The sequence below is a fragment of the Rhea pennata genome, chromosome 6, assembly GCF_028389875.1.
Source record: "Rhea pennata isolate bPtePen1 chromosome 6, bPtePen1.pri, whole genome shotgun sequence".
NCBI classification, from domain to species: domain Eukaryota; kingdom Metazoa; phylum Chordata; class Aves; order Rheiformes; family Rheidae; genus Rhea; species Rhea pennata.
Window position 1 is genome coordinate 12,821,831 of NC_084668.1, and position 22,268 is coordinate 12,844,098.

General features: G+C 38.7%; 1 protein-coding gene across 3 annotated transcripts in view; it reads left to right on the top strand.

Moving 5' to 3' along the window:
• Nucleotides 1-87: 87 nt before the first annotated feature.
• The window catches only part of HSPBAP1 (HSPB1 associated protein 1), a 33,755-nt gene continuing 11,574 nt past the window's right edge, over nt 88-22,268 (top strand). The window contains exons 1-5 of one of the 3 annotated variants that reach the window (XM_062578634.1): nt 132-203; nt 7,907-8,036; nt 9,478-9,663; nt 15,253-15,437; nt 19,435-19,571. In XM_062578634.1, coding sequence (XP_062434618.1) covers nt 9,525-9,663; nt 15,253-15,437; nt 19,435-19,571 — 461 coding nt within the window. In that variant the 5' untranslated portion in view covers nt 132-203; nt 7,907-8,036; nt 9,478-9,524. Of the gene's footprint in view, nt 204-705; nt 747-7,906; nt 8,037-9,477; nt 9,664-15,252; nt 15,438-19,434; nt 19,572-22,268 lie in introns of those variants that run through there. The other 2 variants (XM_062578633.1, XM_062578635.1) reach the window with 2 other exon arrangements.

The window sequence follows — 22,268 nt, forward strand, 5'->3', positions numbered from 1 at the left end:
GGCGGCGCGGCCCAGCCGCATGCGCGCTGGGGCAGGGCCGGGGGCCGCCTCCTCCCTCCGGCGCCGCCGCCCAGGGGAGGAGGGACGCGGCGGCGGGCAGGAAGGAGCCGCGCGGGGTCGCCGCGCCTGTCGGCGCCCTGCTCGCCTCCCTCGCTCCCTCCCGCGTATGGCCGCGCCCGCGGGCCGCCCCGCGCCCGCGCCGGGTAGGTGCCGTCGCGCCGCCGCGGCCGGCGCGGACCGGCCGGGACCGCCCGCCCGCCATGGCTCGGCTCGGCTCGGCTCGGCTCGCCTGGCCGGCGCCGCACGGAGGGAAACGGGCGCTGCGGGGCCGGGCACCCGCGTCGGGCCGCCCCGCTCCGGGGTTCCCCGCCGCGGGCACCTCAGTCCACCGCCCGGGCGGGGGCCGGGGCCGGGCCGGGCCACCCTCCGCCGTAGGCAGCGCCTCCGCGGTACCGCGCGCGGTGCCCGCGCCACAGCGTTGCCGTCCGAGCCGCAGACCGCGCGGAAAGCGGCGGGCGGCGTTGGCTGACGTTCGGCCTGCGCGGCCCTGCGCGGCCCTGCGCGGCCCTGCGGGGCCGGGGCTCGGCTGGGGAGCTGCCGGCGCTGAAGGCGGGAGGTGGAAGTTGATGCTAAGCAAAACCATCAGAAATACGATCAGAAGGCGAGGTTTTCTCTTGATAAATTCTGGGCCGTTCCTCAGGGAAAACAAAATTTTCACGCAGTTAAATAGAAGAGGGGACATGCAGGTATAACAAACTAAAACGTGAGCTTGCGGTGCGCAGCTTCGGTGGCAAAAATAAAGCAAAAACACTGGGTCAGCTTCAGGCTTGGTCATGACTGACAGGCATTCCAGTAGCGCTTTGGGGCCCAAGTAAGATTAATCCCCTGTTTTGCTGGGTCTTATTTATAAATTACCACCTCAGGATAGCTTAGTCCGTGCCAAAATGATTTTTCAGTTTTAAATGGCTATGTAGCTACTATAATTTAACTGACTCAGTGGCAAAGACAAAGTGCTGTCATTTGCAAAAGCAAACAAAGTGGGAAAAATATTTTTTCTGAACCTTTTTCAATTAACTGTAGCAATTCTAGTGTTTCTGGATTAGTAGCATGAAAACAGTACAGAAATTGGGCGAGGGTGGGTTTACAGTGTTGGTTAATAGGTTACTGCAAAACTTGCATCTTATTACCTACATATTAAAATAGAAGCTTTAATATAAGCAGAATAACTGATAACTTATCTAAGTTACCTCATCATGTCATAGTTCTAAAGATATTTTGATGGGTCAGCAAGAAAAAATTTTGTGAGAAACAAGAACAAAAGAAAGGAAGTGTTAAAATAGTCCGGGTAACTAGGTTTATTTACTATGGAGTTAATCATCATTTAAATAATTTATTTTAATTGCTTGACTTTAAATCACCCCAGCTTTTTTCATAGCTTCACAACCCCTATACAGATCTTTCAATCATGGCCTGACCTTTTCTATTCCAGCTATTTAATTAACATTGTGTAATATTCTGTGTGAATTTTTCTTATTTGTTGGATGTGGTACCATTTAAATTTGTTAATGTACAGGAGCAGCGCATTGTTGATAAACTGTGGGAAACCAAATTAGCTTTATCTTGCAGCTAGCTGATTGCATTATTTCACTCATGGGTATAATACTTCTCTAAATATGCTAATTTCACTCTTTTCTTCGTGTGGTGACATTTTTACTGTTCTCATTACTGACATTTGTAGTATTTGGGGTGGGAAAATCTTTTCTTGCTTTAGCCTCATTACAATGTAGCTAAGGAGATTTGAATATTATCAGATGAAGTGCATATATATTCAAGCAAGTGGAAAGGTTACTTTGACTCCTGGCCTAGAACTTTTAACGCCGACATCCGGACTTGGATGGACTTAAGGCACCTAGATCCAGAACTCTGATGTGGAAGCCCTTCTAGTTATCAGTCTCAACCATGAAATCTCTGTATGCATGCAAATCTGCATTTGTCCAGCCCAAGACCCCCTGTAATTCGTATGAGGAAAAGTAGTGGCCTCAAGCTTTGATACATTAGTGCTGATAGATAAAAATTACTTGGCTGAAGTTGTTACTGCTGCCAACTGCTCCTCCCATCCCTGAGGCAGGCCTGGCTGGTCCATTTATGAGTTGTTGCCTAGGCTGTGGTGTTTTAAGCCTTGCTTAAACTGAAAGTTTTGACAGGTTTGTTATAACCATGAGGCTTGTGGGACGCCTAGTTCGTCTAAAACACACAGATCATTTAATAGTTGAATTGAGAATCTAAGAAAGTATCTCCCCTATGATAGAACCAGAGAGAGTTTTTGATTTCTACTAGAGTATTTCAAAAAGAGCAAGAGTAAGTTGGTTTGGATACCTTGGTATAGAAGTGCAAATTCAACATTTTGCAATTTCATTGTATTCCTCGTGTTCAGAGGGTTTTCTTAAATTTCTAATTACAATATGTCTGTAGAATGTGCATTTAAAGACTGGAAGTGGAACATTTATTGCCTCTTAACACTAACTTCAGATTAGTCAGTAGCTGACACAGTGACATTAATGTTTGAGAGGAAGCTGAAAATATCAAAACTCATCTAGTGAAAGGACTTTTCTAGGTATGCTAACAGGTTGACAAATACTGATTTTTGGAATATTTTGCATATCACAGGAAATTTCCAGATTTCAAGTCAGCAGCACTGTCATAGTTGCTTCAAAAATTAAAGGTCATCTTCAGTCTTCAGAAAAGTGAGTGCAACTGCAAAAAGATTTCTAGGCACATCTGAGTGGAGATTTGGGCCTAAAGAGTCCTTGATCTTTCTGTTGAAGATAATATTTAGCTATTGGTGTTTAGAGATAACGACGCTGTATAAATGGGGATTATTTGAAAAAGAAGAGCAAGAAAATATCTAGAGGGAAGATGATAAAGATATGTTGACAACACTAACTGTAGATTGTATTATAAAGTTGTGAAAGATAAACTACTGCATAACATGGCTGTGCTTTTCCAGTAAAAACAGGGCTTTTTATGTTTCATATTTATATTAAGGAACAGAACTAATATTAGGGAAATGATAAGATTGAAAATTAATTAGAAGAACCTGGTGCTTCACATTTTAGTGAGCTGCATTCAGTCAAATATATCCTTAGCACTACATTACATTAAAGCATGATTTTATATTCTACATATGAACCCCAAAACAGAAGAGTAAAAAGAAAACAGTGATAACAGTTTTTCATAGACAAATTTCCCTTTCATTGCTCGCAACAGATGCATTGTCTGTTATTATATGAGAACACAAAGGAAAATAGCAACTTGAAACAAAGGTTAAGCTGCCATCTGCTTGCTTTACTCATGCTGAAGGAAATAGAACAATGTAAAGAAATGTAATAAACATTAACCATACTGTTTTGCTTAATATTCCTATAATAATAATGGCAGTCCCAGGATCTCGTGTCCTGATTGTTTACTTTATTTACTGTGCACTTTGGAAACTTTTCTTGAGGTTCACATGGAGAGTCTTTCCAACTTCTTTCAATTTAATAGTTTATGTCATTCAAGAATAACTGTTTTTTTAAAAGTATAATTTCATCCTAGCAATTGTACTCCAAATGTACTCTGTCATTAACCAACCGGTGTTTATCCTGTATATTATAGTAATGAACAAAGTCATATGTAGTTCCATTATAACCTCTTTCTGGATGAAATTTAAAAGACTCAGTTGTATTATTGACTATTATCTGCAATATGCTTATGGAAAAACAGTATTTTTTAGAAGATTTAGATTCTTTTATTGCTCTCGCTTTGAATTTCTATTCAGTTGAGTTTGCAGTGTCGGACAACAGCAAAATCTTAAATGGTTACAATCTTTACCAGGGAATTTTGTACAGTGCATTAATCAGTTTAAGAGTAGTGCACCCATATTTACTGCTAATAAGGAATAAAAAAGAATAAAATAGAAATGAACTTTATTTAAAACATGGGCAAAATATTTTTTCTTAGAAATACAAGTGTTAATTCCCTGATCTCCCAGTTTCCTTGCTTTCAATCATAATGTTATATTAAGTTTTGTATTTCCCATCTGATAGTGAGGTTATGAGACATACATATGAGAGCTAGTGAAGTACTGGGGATGAATGTCTTTGCTACTAAATTTCCTCAACAGCAGAGGAAAAACTGTGCAATATCCATGCCACATGGACCAAAATGTGGCTTTGTAGCAGTCTAGCTTAAGAATGAGCACAGTCTGCCCTGTTAGATAAAATCTTTTATATCCTGAGGGAAGATTTTGGTCCAAGATCATGGTCTTTTCCTTCAACAGAAAACAAAATTCCATTTGTCTGACAACTGCTGCAGTCTCGCTAGCTCCATTGTGCTTTCAGCAATTTTGCCAATAAACAAGAAATATACAGAGTTCATTAGAAGCTTCACTGTAGGCATATGTGGTATCGCTTCTCTCAGTTGTGCGTATTCTAATTTGCCTGTTGAGAGAGGGGTGATTTCAAATGGCTGTGAATTCTGGACCAACTTTTCGATGAGAGGCGTCAGGGAAAGGAATTTGATGAATTTATGTGTGGGGTTGTGTGCTGTCATTTAGAGCAGGGATCCGAAAGCCCCTTCCATTCTCATATTCTGTTTTCTACTTCTTACTCCCCCCCTAAGAAGTCTGGTAGCTATTGCCCTTTCTGTATCATAGGGACAGTTTGAGGTTTGAGGGCAAAATGCAAGCTCTTATCTTAGTTCATGTCTTGAGTCACTCAGTCTTACTGTAAGAAAAACTGTGATGTACAGTTTTTCTGAAAACAGCTCCATTGCATCAGGGCTGGAAAGCAAGTACAAATACAACTTCCTCTTCTGGTCCCAGAAATTTCCTGGGAGACACAACCTGTTTCTTTTCTTTTGCCTCATTCCTTCCTCGGTAGCAGACACTGATGGCAAAGCAGGGTTTGTTTGCTTCACCAACTACCTCTGTGCAGTAGCTTAGGTACCGGTCTTACCAGTGCAGAAATGTGTGACCAATTCATCTTGAGAGGCTCCATGCAAAAAAAGTTACTATTCTATAGTAGCCAGAACATCCATGTAAATGTAGTTTAGATGCCCATAGGCTATACTGCATCTGCAGTATAGATGTACCCACAGTCAAAAATAGTTGTAGCAGTAACAAGTCATGTAGTAGTACCTAGATGTTCCTGCCACATGTGTATATTGAGATGCACTGTTTGCCCAGATTAGACTGATTATAGTGCGTAACACTGTAATCACATGCAGATTATTTAAATTTGTTTTTTAATTTACAGAGTTAATGTACTGAAAATTATTAAGTCTAACCTCCAATCTGAGTTACTTATTTTTGCTTAAGTGGATTTCCCCCACCACGCCCCACATTTTCCCACGCTCAGTTGTTGGACATTTGAGATGGTTTTTCCTTTTTTGAGTGACTTGATCACTCTGTACAACTTTTTATACATTTTTTAAAAGAAATTAGGATGATAAAACATTACAGAATTAGGAGAAAAACAATTTGATGATGCTTATACCAAATATATTGTCAGGATTTCCTTGTACCCTTGCTTTTAGAGAATAATTTTAATGCTTCTCAATTAACTAACTCTTATATCTAAGCAGCAGGGTGTTTGGGAAAAGCCAACTACCACTGTCACACACTAATGAACTCTTCTAAATTGCTAAATTATATTAAATGAGTGAGAGTATGTTTAACTTTTTAATGACAGTACATTTAACTTCTGAACAACTTTGATCAAGTCTACTTTTCTTCAGACTGCCTGCTGTGCTCTTTATTCCTAAGCCCTACTGAGTTATTCAGAAAAATTGTTAATCAGGAACATGAAATTATTTTTTTTTCTTGGAAGCACAAAGTCAGCTGGAAAGTATTTAGCAAACTCATTACTCTTACCTACCCTCAGCGCTGGAATCTGGATGAGCTTTGTATTTGACAACACTTCACGTAAAGATGACTGAGTAGTTTGAGTATTTTAATTGGAAAATCACTAGTTTGCAGTGTAATCACAAAGTGTTATCTTTCTGAAGAACATCTCTGTTTTTAAGCAATTATTTAAGTTATCAGAGTAACAAACCTTGATTTAAAACTTGGTTCGGTGATTCAAGTCCTATTTGGATTCTATACATGCCTTGTATTTTTCTCAAAACGTTAAGATAAATTATTCCTTTTGCTTTTTGTACTAGATATGTCATTTTGTATAGGTACCTAGTTTGTTAAGCCTGATACAAAGAACTAATTTAACAGTTTTTTTCCCCCCTTTTGGATGAGAGAAAAATTGATAAAATAAAAACTCCAGTAGAGTTTTTTTTTTCTTTTTGAGTGGAATATGCATCTCTATCCTCTCCTTCATCCTAATTTCCCACAAGAATTTGATCTCTAATGCCAGTTGTGCCATATACATTTTGTTTCTTTGGTACACATTTTATTTATATATATCAGTGTAAACTGTATGCCCTTATCTATGCTATATAATCCCAGATTTTGCCTAGGAATCAGTTACCATCAATTTCAGGTTAGAAAATACTGAGAAGCAAGAGACCAGTTTGTGAGGCCTTTGTTAAACTATGATAACAATAATTAAGGAAAAGATTGTTATTTTAAATTAGGATTTTTTCTGTTGATATCTCTTTCAAGAGATACCTATCCATCTTCAAATATCTCTTTTCATTACTTTTTACCATTCTATCAGAAATATCCATTGGCCATGCTCAGAGTTGTCCAAATTATCATAATATCTACTTGATGTGATTTGGTATTTGCCTTTTATTGTGTTCTTTTTCTCTCATATGCCTAACAGATACTATGGAGAAGGAATTATGTTTGACTGACTACTGTTCTCTCCAAGCAATACATAAAACTCTGAATCAAGACACTTAAAAGATTCTTTGCAAAAAACCTCCTGAAGTCCACTTTTGTCTTTTACAAAAAATGAATGTTCATTTATCTAATGCTTTACATTTTCTAAAATGTTTCAATCAAAAGCAAACTTCACTGCTGATTAGATCATGTGTATTTGGATGTGATTATTTTATCTATATCAAGAAAAGATATATACTGATTTAACAATAATTTTAATACTGTTTGAAGGTAAGACAGATTAACATCTTACTGAGATGAACTGTTTGACCTTTTTCTCTGCTTCTAAATTTTGTAGTTAAATATGTTCATATGATTGAGTGAAGTGTGGTACATGACAAAATACTGCAGCTAATGTTCAGAAGAGGAAAGGCTGTGTAGTCCAATTATGGGGTTAGAGTTATGGCATTGATACAAACTCTCCTTGTAGCTTGAGATCTGAGCTTCTCACAATATACACAGTGTGGTTAAAACCACACCTTTCAAACAATATGCATGTGGAAATCACATTAGAAAGCTGCACAGAATCAACGGTTGGCTTCACTGAGCCTTTCTGTCTCTCTCAATAAAGTTCCTGCTTTTGCAGCACATCCTAACTGTTGACTAAATTTACATATGAACCTAAAGCTTTTGCAATGAAACTTGGCTTTACAAAATATCCCCCCCCAAATGCCACAAACGTCTTGCATTTCTTTAGATTTATATTGTTTAAAACAATTAAATGTATTGCTCTTAAAGCAAAAACAGTTGAGCAGTCAAAAGCACAACCTTGTGATGATAAACTTAGCTTAACTGGGAATAATTTTATTTTTACCGAGTTGGAAAATCTGAAAGATGTATGAAGCCAGCCAACTCCCACATAATGAAAGCCTCCTCTCTACGATATTGTAGCTGGTGCAAGGTGGAAGAAGTTTTATAGATCTCAATGGCGTTCAAATCTGTACTGAGCCTTTCCTTGAGTCTTTGAACAATGTTGCTGCAAAAGAGAAAAAAAGATGCTGAGTTTTAACCTATTACCATGCTTTCTTGTAGCTGCACCTGCACATACAGTTGTGCCTGCACATGAAGTTTTTGCCATGTCTGAACTTGCACCCTGTAGGTGTACTAACCTTTTGCTCAGAAACCCATCGAGTCTTCTTCCTGGGGTAGTGAAGACCATATGGTAAGACATATGGTCCCCGTGAGGCCTCCTTATGTCCCGCTTATGTAACATGCTGGAGCGCAAGACGGCGAGCCAAATGTCATAGCCAACTCTGTGTCACAGCAACACCATCCTGTCAAGTGTTGCTCTGCTTCTGCGAGGAAATGTCAAAAAACAGCCCAAAACTCAAACTCCCTCTTGTCATCTGCATCAAGAAATGGGAGCCATTTTTAAGTGTTATGTTCCATTAATATAAAATAGCCAAGGTTTTTATTTTTAAAGCCTTAAGATGGAGTTTTCAAGAGGAGTGAAAGGAATTCAGTTTTCTCTTTGAAGTCAGTGAGAGGTGGGACTCGGTTCCCATCAACTGTATGAAACCCCAGTCCCAAGAGACACTTACTGGTTCTCCACTGCCTGTCCCCCTACCCGCGCACTGGGAGAAGTGAGAGGCAAAATTCGTACCAGGCAGGAAAGGGAATTTGCTTGTCCTATGTTTATTTAACCCATTATGTGTGATAAACCATAACTCATAAACTGAGTGAGTTGGTTGGCTTGTTTTAAATGAGTTGCTAGGGGTTATGGGAACTAAACAGATTTATTAGCTATGTTATGGCATTTTATGGATACAAATTCTGGATGAGTTAACTTTAATAGAGGTTAGAATAATGAATGGATTTTTAATGTTTTGGAGTAGTAGTCCACTGCTTCAGCTCTGTGGAGCTGTTATGTTACTTCTTTTATAAAACAGGTTTTACATCTCAATATGTCCCTAAAGGCAAATTGTTGTAAAAGTGCTGAGTTTATTTAAGGTTGCCAGCATTTCAGCTTGACAGCTTCAGTGGGGCATATAAATCTCTGAACAACAAAGGACTAAATTGAGACCTGGGATTAGCATTGTTCTTGGATTTGCATAGTTTCTTTTTTTTTTCTAAAATTCTGTAGGTGAGGAGTAATTTTAAACGTTTCTTTAAACATATCTACTGCTTTTGGTCTCCTTGCAGTTCTTTGGTTAAAATCAAAAGCATAGGAACCCTATTGGCCATCTCTGACAATTCTCAGTATATCTTGGAAAAAATCCTACGCATAGGGACTATTACTCATAAAATTTATATTCTTTTAACTGGGTATTAACTATAACATCTTTTTATTGTTAACCTAACACTAAACCGTGTAGCTACAGTGGTTTATTACCTAAGCTACTAGCAGAAATTCCTAGTAGCATATGCCTATGTTTTTATATTCTGTGTGCTAATACACAACTTTACCTTTTAATTTAGTGTAGGAATGTTCTTTCTGTATTTGCAATAGAAGTTTGACTAAACAAATATTACACGATACATAAAAAATCAACATAAGCAAAGGTCGTATTTCTTATTAGTATTTTCCGTGCTATGGGAGATGATAGAACTTTTCATGTATCATAAATCTTCAGCTATCTACAGCTGTTTGTTTCTTTACATAGGTGCAGATATCAAACCATTTACTCCTGAGAAAGCCAAGGAAATTGTGATGTCTCTACAGCAACCTGCAGTCTTCTGTAACATGGTTGATGATTGGCCAGCCCTGCACTGGAATACGAAATACCTTTCTGCGGTGTTGGATGGAAGGACAATACAGTTTAGGATAGGCCTGAGGACAATGGATTTAGGTGAGATTGAGGTGGACTGTTATTACGTTTCACAGCTCTTTTGTTAGGTTCTGCAGTCCTCTGCCTCTCCTTTATTTCACTATTCACTCTCTAATGTATCACTTTCCATCACAGGTTTTGCTCTAGGATGTTGGTTTTGGCCAACAGTGGAGCTCACGTTTCCCTTTCTTATGTGTGTATTCTTAGTAGGAAATCAAGAGTAGCACTACATATAAGAATCAAGAATTCATATAAGAAACTCAGTTTTCTTTAGTTTGTATAGCATGTGGTTGGTCCTGGTCTTTTATGTGATTCAGATGTTCACATGGGCTGAGCTTCACATCCACAAAAAATTAGCTGATTAACCAGTCTATCTTGTTTATTTGTTCGTTTGTTTTTCATTTGTAAAGTAAAGGCAATCTTCACTTTTCTTCTACAGGTTTTATTAGGCTGTTTTGGTTGTCAGTACTTTGAGGTTCTATAATGACAAATCCTACAAAAGTGCAAAACAATAAAATAGCTTGGCACTGGTAGAATAATTTCACCTTTAACCTTTAAGAACCAATGGGAGATCTAAGAACGTGCCATGAGAGAAAGGCAAGTTTTGTTGTTGATTTTAAATACGGTAACAACTCTGTTGCTGACTCTAGCTACACAGTATTAGCCATGGTCTATCTATGGACAGACAGGTTCATGCCACGGAGGAAAGATGTAGGAACTGTGTGTTCCAAGATAGCAAACTGCTAGCCACTTGAGAGGTTATTCATTGTTTTGTTCATGCCATGTGGACCATTTGTCCTCCCAACAGCACACCAAAATACAGTTTGGTATGTGCTTTTTTTCCACTTTGCCTAAAATATCTGTCTTACTTCAATCTTTTTTTCCTTAGGCCAAATCCAGTTTTTCAAAAATGTTCAATGTAGTCATGTTTTTGTAGACTCTGTTTAGCTATTCTTTCTCTACTCTTACAACCTTCTTCAACTGGACCACTTCTTTCTTGGAGTATAATGTCTGCACAGAGACTCCAGATGAGGCTCTGCCCATTCCTATGAAAGCGGTAGGGTTACATGTTATCTTCCTTACAACACTGTGTGAAATTTGCTTTCTTCACAGTATCATGACCATATCAGTTCATGTTCATTTTTTGCAAGAAAAATAATGAAACAGAAAGAATTGTTAGAGGGGGAATGCATGACATTTTAGGTTTTCAAAGCATTTTTACCAGTATGAAGTAATTAATCCTTTTGCTATCCTTGGGAAAGCAGATGTTACTTATCTTCTACTCGTGGGGTAATCAGGGTGCAGAGTTGGTACCAGTCTTCATGGCAGTGTCTCAATACTTGAGTGAACTATCAGCCTGTTCCTGCACTATATATAAAAGCTACCAGTTGCCCACAGGGAAGAAGGTAGGGGTTGTATGCGTGTAACATTTTCCTCAATACATTGTTAATATGCCTCAATTCTAATACGCAAGGCTTACCAGTAGAGGTAAAAGGATAGTTTGAGTCTCAGTCTCCATTAATTAGTAGGCAGTTCTGTGAGTGGGTATTCCAAATGGGAATGCTTGTTATGGGATTGATGAGGTATGATGTAGGTAAGTGATGGGCTGATGCTACCAGCTTAGTATATAAGTTATCATTTAACAATAACTTGTAGTCAGTAGGGATAAGGAATTAATTTAAATTGGAATTCTGATCTTGAAGTTGCATCTATCTGTGTTTTGATGATTTCCTAAAGGCGTCAATCCCTAGGCAGCAATCAGTTTGTCTCCAAGAACCACCATTATATGCTAGTGCAAGCTAGAAATTCTTCAGGAAGGTGGGCAGGGCCTTCAGGGGTTATATTGTAGCTGAATGAGACTTGCGCTGCTATAAAATTCTGTATTGTAAGGATATATTACTGAAGCCATTAGCCAAGCCAAGTGTCTGAAGTAAAGTAATAACATTTCACGTGCCACTGTCATTTGGAAGGTGGTTGATCTTGCATGCTTAACAGTGTTTTTCAATGAGGGCTTATCTTCATCGTTATCCAAATGCACGCTAACTTTCCCGGACAAAATGCAGGCAGTGATGTGGTTAGAGAAAGCAACAGGAGAATAAAACTAAAATTTTATTGACCTCTCTGATATTCCTCCAATGTTTACAACAGATTTATTGCCTTGAAACTAGACTGGAACCACACCTGACACTGAATCAGAAACATGTGCAAGAAAGAAACTGTTCTCTTGCTTGTAGATAAATTTTGTTGTGTGCTTCAAAATTTCTGAAACCTTTTAAGCCAGTGGTTTCATCTGGAAAGCCCTAAATAATTTGAGACCTCTTATTATGAAAACTTCTCATCTTTTCTTTATTGCCACATCTGCAGTCTGTGGGGATGGTCCCCAAACTGAAGATTCCGTAATATAAAAAGGGAGAGCAGCTGACAGGGCATCCTCTGCGGAAGTTGGCTGGATTTTTTATTTGCTTCTCCTGATAGTTTGGACCTTCCTAAGGCATACCAATCTGCAAGGCACATTTGCAGATGAAACATGGAAAACATGCGAGCTAGCAGTATTATTTGTGTGAATTATTTCTCTGTACCTGAGTTTATGTTTTTGATAGCACTCTGTCCAACTACACAAGTTAAACAGAATGTGTATGTTAGGGAAAAGAAACAATCAGAGGATTAAACATTAACAGAGGTAAGATACTCCAGAGGAAGGACCTGCGTTCATTACAAGAACAACGAAGGTGCTATTTATCAGGAATGCCTACTCACTCAGTTCCATCCAGGCTAAAAGATTTATTTTTCTGCAATGGGCTAAACAGTGGGCAGTAGCAGAGGAAGTTCAGCAATATATAGACTGTCTATCCAATGTCACGGCTATTTGGAGCACACCAGGATTCACAAAGGAAAGCGAAAGGTTATGCAGACTTCTCTCATTGTGTTTTCTCTGGTTGTGTAGTAAAATGAATAAACAGTGAGTTTGCTGTAAAGAAGTTGGAGAGGGCAAGAGGTTGTTAGGCTGATCAGTTATGAGTCACAAGTTCTCTGGAGGAAATTTGTTTTAGAGATGCCATGTAGAGCTGATCCTGTCAGATACACAGTTGGACAAAAATGGACTGAAACTTGATCAGTTGCTTAAGATGCAGTGAGTGACATGTTTTACCAGTAAAGAAAGTGAAGAATTCAAGCCTCTGAGCTGTGGATTGAGAGGGCCTGTAAAGATTACTATAGATTCAGTTGCTGAATATAAGGCTTGAGAATATAGTATAAATACTGTAGACTGAATAAATGTCATGTAAAGCTGAGAACTGAGATAGTAACTGGAGTTGGATGTGGATGATGAGTTTTTTGGTTTGTGAGTGTGCCTATGCTTTGTTATGAAGTTAAATGCTTATTTCTTCCTTGGATTATTCATTTAAATAATTCTAATTCCCCAACAACTGCAAATGGACCTTTGTTTTTGGGGTTTTTTTTGTTTGTTTTAAGTTTACATCTAAAGAAATGGAGGAGATGATTCACTTTCATTCTTATTAGAGCTTTAAGATATTTTTCTAAGGCTGTTTTCCTTAGGTTTTACATTTTCTGTGGAAAGCCTGCATAGCAAACACTATTTTTCTGAGCAGAACACCAGTTGGCATCCGTCAGGACCAGTCCTTAATTAAGGATGGGAGCCACTGTTGTGCATAAAGTACTTCCTCCCTCCCTCCCTCAGCTTTCAATTTGAAGTATTGGATGGGAGAGAGAAAGAATCATGCCTCCAGATATCATGCCATCAAACAGCATTGGTAGCTTACTTTAGACTTACATGGCTTAATCTACAACATATTAATTATAAAACATCTTCACCTTTTATTCAGTCAGTATTAACACACTGATATGTTCTTGCTTTCAGTTACTTATTGACATTTTCACCCTAGTTGCACTCTATAAATCCATTCTTCTAGATTGTCCAAAGACCATTTTTATTACTATTTATTGTTCACTAAGTATCCACACTGTACTTGGTACTGAAGTAGATATAATTCAAACCAAGAACCCTGCCCTGGGGAGGTTACAACCAAAAAGATAGTCTTGCCTTTCATAGTTGGAATTTTTGAAGTAAAGCTCAAAGTGAAATATACTGTGAGCTAGAAAACATATTTCTTGCCTTTAAAATACTTGCTGCAGATTTATACTGGAAAATATGTAATGTCTTGAGCACTATTTATTCTCATCAGAATAATTCAGATACTGAGTGACCTTCAGTAGTGCTTATATCTTTTATCTAATTTTTCCATCAATATGATGTGCATTGCATTAATGACTGGGTATCAGGTCAGCACATTGAACTGCAACACCAAGAGGGAATCAGATACGTGTATTTTTGTTATTGCAAGCAGTTTGTATTTCTTCTATGTAGTTCCTAGGTAGGGAACCCTACACTGTACAGAGCCAGGTTAGATATTGCTGAATGTTGGGGGTTATCTGACATTTTTAGTTAATGAACTTGACAATGAGGGGAAGAAAAACTGCTACCTAGGCTACTACAGTGCAAAATGACAAAATACTAGTGATAAAGTTTTGTAAATGCTGTTCTCCCACCCAAAGGGAGTAAGAGAAAAAGTATGAGACTGTATGGCAATTGCTGTGATAACAAAATCAGGGCAGTAAGGAAGGAAGAACTACTGTAGAATAGTAAAAGGATCCCATTTTTGAACAGCTCTATGCAAGTTACACAAGGCTAAATTACAGCTCTGTCATTGTCATTGATACAGGCTACAGAATTTTTTTTTTCTCTAGTAGTGGTTATATAACAGTGAGCAATATAGATTTTTTTTAAAAAAAAAAACATTGGATAAGTCTCTTTGAAATTGGCAAAATTAGCAGTTGTGGGAAATGATGATCTGTGGTTAGCCGGAAATAAAATATGCTGTGTTGTGGACTACCCTGTGGGCCTTCTTAGTGACCTGACCTTGAGTTGAAAGGCTATACCAGTCAGCCTGACCAAAGCATGGCAGAAACAAAATACCACTGGTAAACACTTTTATAGCTGGCAGGGAACACCACATAGCCTTCTTTAGTCCCAACTAAAAAAACAAGGGCACAGCTTTTAGATGGATTGTTGATACGAGTGTGACTCCATAATTTGCTTCCCAAATGTTACTGTGCTGATTTAGCTACTGCTTTAGGTGGAAGAAGGAAAAGATGAACATTTCCATCTACACAAATCCGTGGAGACAAAATGAAGGGCAGACAAATACTTTTGTGCACATTTGCAGCTCACATTTAAGAAGAGAGACTAAGCAAAGAGTTAAGTTGTTTAGGGAACTTGGATGTATGAATGAGTTACTGTGCTTTGTGGTGCCTTGCACATGGGCAACAGTAACTATTTGTGTACTGTTAGCTCACAGCAAATTCAAGGTAAGTCATTCACTTAAACCATAATGAAAAAGCAATAATCTCAGACATTAATTATGAATTAGGTGATGAGAACCATTTAACAGACCAGAGATAAGCCACCTACGTTTGAATTCAGATTTCGTGCTGCATTTAACCAGACCTGAGAGAGAAACGATGTATATTTTTTTTTAATTGGTTCTGTGTTCAGTGCTCATGTAATATTTGGCTTTTCTGATGTTGCTGTAGTTCCCCAGTTTGAAACCAGGTGTAGCTATGTGGAGGCTACACTTCAAGAGTTTTTGGCTTGGAGTTGTGGACAGCCTTCCTGCCTCTCTGGACCATTCAGTTGTTATGAATACTCCAAATATTGGGCTTACGCTGACTACAAATACATTGCCAGGTTATTTGAAGACAAGGCAGAAGTTTTCCAGGTAAGCCATTAATATTAACTCTTCCCAATATAATCACTGCAAACGATGGCTTTTAAAACCTCTACTGCAATCCCCATTTATTTAAAAAATTTGAAATAAAAGTTATTTAATTTTCAGTCTAATAGAAAACTAGTACCAAGTGGCAGCCATCAAAACATATGGGTCTGTTTACATGCCTAAAAACAATAGCACAAAAACAAATTATTTAAATTAGCAGCAATCCCTTTCTATATAGCCATACATCATCCTGTGACTGGAGAGAGGCCTTTGGGAGCAGGGTCAGGGAACATCAGTCACTTAAATGACCTCAGCAGCTGAATGTCTTCCCCGCATCTCTTCCGAATTCTGAAAGCGAGGGGGAATAGTAGGTTGAGATGACAGGCAGCTGGCAGGTCAAGAATATTGCAAATGCTAGACCCTACTGCCACCCCAAGTCCATCTAACACATGAATGAAGTTGCACTAACTTCCCAAATGTTTAGATTAACTGTTTGTGACAGGGAGAGATTCTGAGTCTGCAGGATTATTATATCCTGATTGTTCATGGAGGCAATATAATATACGAAGTAACTGACCATGGAAGTACATAATCTATGGTAATTTCCAAATGCCCATATTAGGGCCTATAGCTGTGTTTTTTTCCTTTTATTTCCTCTAAGACTAACTACTTTTGCAATGTGCTGTTTCATCTACATCCCTGCTGCTTCTCCTTGCAAATTGTAAAAGGGAAAAATTAAGGATAGCTAAACAAAAGGTGTATTTTATATTAAGATGCAAAGAAGGAATAGTAAATGAAGCCTTACTTGTTTTCACACTTTCAAACGTGAAGATGAAATCATAATTCTCTGCAAATACTGTATCATCAGGATGGCAGGGAGCATGAGCTGGTAAGCTCTTTCGATTAATTTTTTCCTCAGAAAACATTTTCCATGCTCCTTCTATGCATTTTATTCTTTTATGCTAGTAAAAAAATCAATATTTGTCAGTGCTTAATCTTTTTCAGACTGTCTCCTTTCCCCTTTTCCCTTTAGAGAGTAAGGTTTGGGCACAGAGACCATCGTACCTTTTCTTCCCCTCCCTTCTGCAGCACACTGAACACTTGACTAGGTTCCCATAACTTGGGCTTCACAACTCTGATACTGGATTGCATTTTTTAAACTAAGTTCAGAGCTACAGCAATGTTTCAGGCTTCCCCAAATCTTTGAATAACTTCCCCTATCTGGAGTCCTACCTTGGCTTTCTCTCTTCTTGCCTCAATAGACAGCATTTTCCATTGCTTTATGGCATAAGACAGAGGATAATAGCAGCTCAAAAGACCTGAATAGCCTGCTGCTTCATCCAGTCAATAAAAGCATACTTGAAGGAAACAACCATTTTCCCTCACCTCCTCTTCCCCTTGCCCCTATTCAAGTACAAAATTGAGGCTTTAAGAATTGCATTTTTGTGCGAGTACCATGCCACAACTTCATCACCTGACCTATAACAAGCAACAGATTGTGCTGTATTTTTAGAATAGACACGCATAATAGTTGTGCCATGGATTTTTTTTTTTAAGCAAAATCTGGGAAGGAAAAAATCAAGTGTTATGCAAGCAAATATGGTGCATGTCATCTGCCAGTTTCACAGGCATGGGAGTGAAATGCATCAGCTCCAGACTCATACGGATTTGGAAACACTGCTACACAATTATATCAGCCAAAAGAATTCTGTGTAGAAATTCTCCTTCATTCTTGTGTAAATTTGACAGTAACTCCTTTTTTCATTGTAGATTTTATTTAGATTTACCTAAGGTGACTTGAAGGCGAAAAGAAGGCCAACTGCACTGTTATTTATCGTGATTAATAGGGCCATTTAGAAGTTGTTTGAAATTTAGATTGCACTGTTTATCATTTACAGTTGTGTGGGCTAAGGTAATGATTCCATTATTCTAATCTATGAGCAGTATCTAGCATCTTACATTTTTTGTTCAGTTGATACTTCATTACAGAATTTGAGATATTAATCAGAAGGAAGATATATGCATGAAGTTTAAATAGAAATGAGACCTTTTAAAGTGACATACAGGTACAGATTAACTTCATTATAAGCAGCAAATGAAATAAATGTAATTCACAAGTAATGTGCCATCTGTTATGGTTAGAACACCTTTTAGTGCATTCCTTCTTGCTATGGCTTTTGTGTTGTAGAAAAGGAGCCCATTGTGACAAGATTTCAGTAATCCTACCAGTTCCTTTTCAGTTCATTGGTTAAAAACTATTTTACCCGTAATTGCTTCCACTATTTACTACAGCTGCAGCATTTTCAAAAAGTTCTTTTAAATCTAATATTGATTGTGTGCTTTCTTTCCACTTAAATTGTAACAAAATACAAAAACTATTTAGGTGTGAGATTAAAGTGTAGAGATGATATTACACTTTATCACTGAAATAGTTGTATTGGATTTTAAATTTTATGGCTGCAGAAATCTATAGGAGCAACTTTCTCTTTTTGATTTCTTGCTGCTTTTGACAAATGTTTATATTAGACTTCTGCATTTTTTTTTCAGATACCTTTAAAATCAATAGCTCTGAAATTTAAAATCTTTAGCAATACCTAATTTTTGGGAAAGCTATCACTCATTTTGAGGGTTCTCTAATACAGAGTTATGGTGAAGTCATTTTTATAATAATGTCTAACTGTAGTTTTCCTCATTCATACATCTTAAAAAGGGATAGTTTCCCACCAGTCTGCAAGCAGCTAGCTTACATACTTATATCAGGAGAACAGACACCTATTTTCTCTTTATAGACAACGGGAGGAGAGCAGTTGTTTCAAGTGGCGATTGAGAGCGCTTTGACAGGAGCAGGAGCCAAGCTTAATTAGGTTCTTGAAGTTAGGTGATGTGAATGACCCTAAGAGTGCTTTACTGAAATGGAACAAATATCATTGTCTTCCTTTTTAAGATGGAAAAAAAAATAAAGCTCAGAGATGAAGTCATTTGCCTGAGACCATCAGTAAGTCAGGAATCGAAGCTTGGCTTCCTAAGGCTCAGGGTGGAGATTCAGCCAAAAGGCCGCAGAAGCTCAGGTTGATAAACCTGAAATACTTTTTAATACACACGTGAGCAGGCTCTGCAGGTTGTAGGGTGAGCTGTAGAAAGGTGGGAAAGCTTTATCCAAGCTATGCAGAACCAGTCTGCAAAAGCTGGTTGATCTCCTGGACTATCCCAGCAATACCTCCCTATCTCTCATTCCAGCTCTCACCCCTAGGGGATTGCTTTTGGAGGGATCAATGTACTGGAGATCTTCAGGATCATAGTCATAGTAGATGCACACATTCTGCCCTTTTCCCCCATGCAGTCGAGCTGCTTTTAAGTTCACTGCCTCCGCAGCTGCAAAGGCAGGAGCAGAACCGTCTATTATGCAATGTGGAACTTACAAAAACTGACATGCTGCTGGGTCAGAAACGGGCTGAAGTTTGTTTCCAGTATACATGGGACAGGGCTTTCAGGAGTAATGAGAAAAAGCAACTCTACCATGTGGATTATGAAATTGGTTTTGGGAGTGGGAATTTCTCAATCCTTTCTTTCTTCCTCCTTTTTTTTTTTTTTTTTTTAATGCCTTGTATCAGAATTTATCAGCGAGCAATTCTGAGCTTGGTTGGATGGTTAAGAGTGGAAAAAAGGAGGGTTTAAAAAGAAGGAGCCCTGTGTGGCCACAGAGTGCTTGGGCAGTCCTTCTGCAGCACAGGCAAGGTAACTCAAGTGATATGAAGGACTGGGATGAGAATTGGAGACCGAGATCCGAGACTCTGTGCAGTCAGGCTGGGAGAGCAGAAGAAATTCTGCTAGAGAGAACTTTGCAAGAGGGGGGAGCAGAAACTTCCACCTAGGAATAACAGCTGAAGAAGATAAAGAGCAACTGGAAAGGCAGAAGGAAAATGCAAGAGAACCAGAGAGTTGACAGTAAGATGTGAAAAAAATTTAACTGCTAACAAGAATAACCTTTTCTTTGCTGTAGGACATAAAGTGGTCTGACTTTGGTTTTCCTGGAAGAAGTGGAAGAGAGAGCACATTGTGGATTGGTTCTGAAGGAGCAAACACTCCGTGCCATTTGGACTCTTATGGCTGCAATTTAGTGTTACAAGTTCAGGGAAGGTAACAAATACCTGTGTTATATACAGAGGAAAGCTAGACAGTACTAGAAAGAGCATTAGTTTTGCGCTCTTGAATAGTAGTTCTAACTCCTGATTATTTTAATTTGCTCAGCTATCAATAATTGAAGAATATCAAAACTGTTCTGTAGGAAATGGCAGAAATTTGAAAGGTTAAAATTTGATTTGGGCAAAATTATATTGGTGTAGTAAAATTATATTTTCTTCTATTTGAGGAATAATGTTCTTCCTAATCTGTGCATTATACATGTCCAATAATAAATACTCTAACATTCCTAGTGGTTATGAATTTGGGAAGTTGGAATTAGGAGAGAGATTTAAAAAAAAAGCAGAGATAAGATAGAAATAAACCATTTTTTCACCTTATGATATTGTCTGTGCAAGAGCTTCTAATAGCACACTGGAATTAATTTAAAAGAAGCACATCAGGATGGGAGCAGCCAACTGTGAGCAAAGTTAAAACGGACACTTTGAGGCTCTAAACTCATTTTGGGGGCATGTGTGTTTGTTGCTATTTCTTTCTGCCTGTTTGCAAACTGTCTATATTTTTCTCCTTCCTTCTCCCCTTTCCCTGCACATTTGCCTCATTTTTTTCAGACTGATTCTATTAATATTAGCATAACAAAGGAAGTTGCATGTGTTTTTCTTAGGTTTGATAGTATATAAGGTAAGAAATAATTTGCCAGTGGAATATTAATGTGGTTAATTACTCTGGTGTGATTTATAAAACAGTAAATCATGGTTGCCTTGTGATTAAGGTTGAGGACTGGAAGTCAAGCAAGCCTGCCTCCATGCTGGGCTCTGCAGCAGGTTGACTGGCTTTAAGGCCTGAGGCAAATGAATTTTTCATAGTCTTATCTGTGAGAAAGGTAATTCTGTTTAGCTGTCAGATGGGTTTTCATTCATTTTTGTAAACAGCCTTGGGATTCTCAGGTGGAAAGAGCAGAAGAGACAGTCTGAAAGCTCCACTCAACATCACACTTGTTGCTGCAACCAGTCCCATGGGCTTCAGATCACATTAATAAGCATTACATATTGAAGTCCAGACTCAAATATATTTAGGAACCAAAAATCTTGTTGAAAACCATGAGGCTTCTGTGCTTAAATATCTTCTAAGGATCTGCCTCAATATTGAATGTGCTAAATAAGTAATCCAGCAGACCAGACACCTGCCCTGCGTTTTTGATCCCTCCTTCAGGTGTTGAACTTGAGCCAGTGTGCTAGGATCATGTTGCAGTTTTGCCTGCCTTCCCAAGACACTCTCTGTCCTCCTCCCTCCTCTCCCCCCAAATCCTTGTTCTTCTCAGAGAAAGAAGCCTAAAGCCTTTTCATGGCCTGAAAAGACAATGGCCTGTTTTCCTCCTATTTATAGGCAAAACCTATAAATATATCGCAAACTTATACAAGCTTGTGAATCCTGTGCTGCTTCGGAGCAGAAGGAACACCTTTTGAGACTCACAAGCAAGAAGGGCTTTGTAACAGAAAATAAGATTATGCTGAACTTAAATAAATTTACCTTTGCAAGAAAGTCAGGGACCACTCCTAAGCCTTTTGTTGCTATCTTGAATTTCCTCCTTGCATCCCTCAGGCTTCTTAATTTTTTGCTCCAGGCTGTTGCTTTGTCATGAGCCTGCAGGATTAACCTGTGAGCCTCCTAACCTAGTAATTCTCCTGAGGATTTAGTTTGGAGGGCAAATAATAAAATTGCAGTAGAGCTTGGATTTCAGATCAACTATTTATGAAGTTTTCAGCCAACAAAAGCTTTGTTAATTACCAAGAAACGTCAGTGGCCTGTGGTACTTCCATCGGTGCCGATTTTTGCAGTTCTGACTATACTGCTATTCCTGTCTCTTTAGTTTTTGTGCCACGTGGCTACTTTTTGCTCATTTTCGTACCTGACTTAGACCTGACAACCAGAAGCAGTAGACAAAAAGCAAGAAGTGAGTACTAAGGAAAGAGACAAAAAGAAAATACCTAGCTAGAGTCCGAAACAGAGAGGTGAGCTGCACAAATTGTCCAGCTGTGCTGCAAAGTACTGCCTTTATTTTTCCATTGCTCTGTGCATCTGGTCTCTGTTTCACTGAGCCATGTGAACAAAACAGAGATATTTGCTCCTGAGGACACAGTCAGTCTTTCCTTTCTGCTTGGCCCTGCGCTGTGGTGTATAGACCTGTTCCTTTAGTCGGACAAGAAAACAGCCTGGTGCAGGAGTGCCCTCACAAGCAGAACAACCCTGTCCTGCTTGAGCTGGTCATTGCTCAGGGGGTTCTCAATGCCAGTGGCTCAAGCCACTGTTTCAGTAGGTGGTACTGACAACACTAGAAAAATTGGGGGGTTTTTTTTGGAATGCTTATGTCTATAGATCTCTCTGATTTTATGCTGTTGTCATAACTGTGGCATGGGAGCCTCAAGGTGAGTTTTATTAAGAATGAGGGTTTTGTAGATAATAAAGTAAGTAATGCATGTGATGATAGGAAAAAAAAAATTGAGCTCATACTCCTTTATTATTACTATCATAAACACACAGTGCCCTCCTTTTAAAGCATATTTCACCTCTTCATTCAGTAAACAAAAGTATACGGTCCCTAATGAAACAGTTTTCCTTGTTTTGTAGGACAGTTGTCAGGTTTTTAATAGGTCTCTGAGCATATATAAATGCTGCATGTTACTCTGCAAAAGA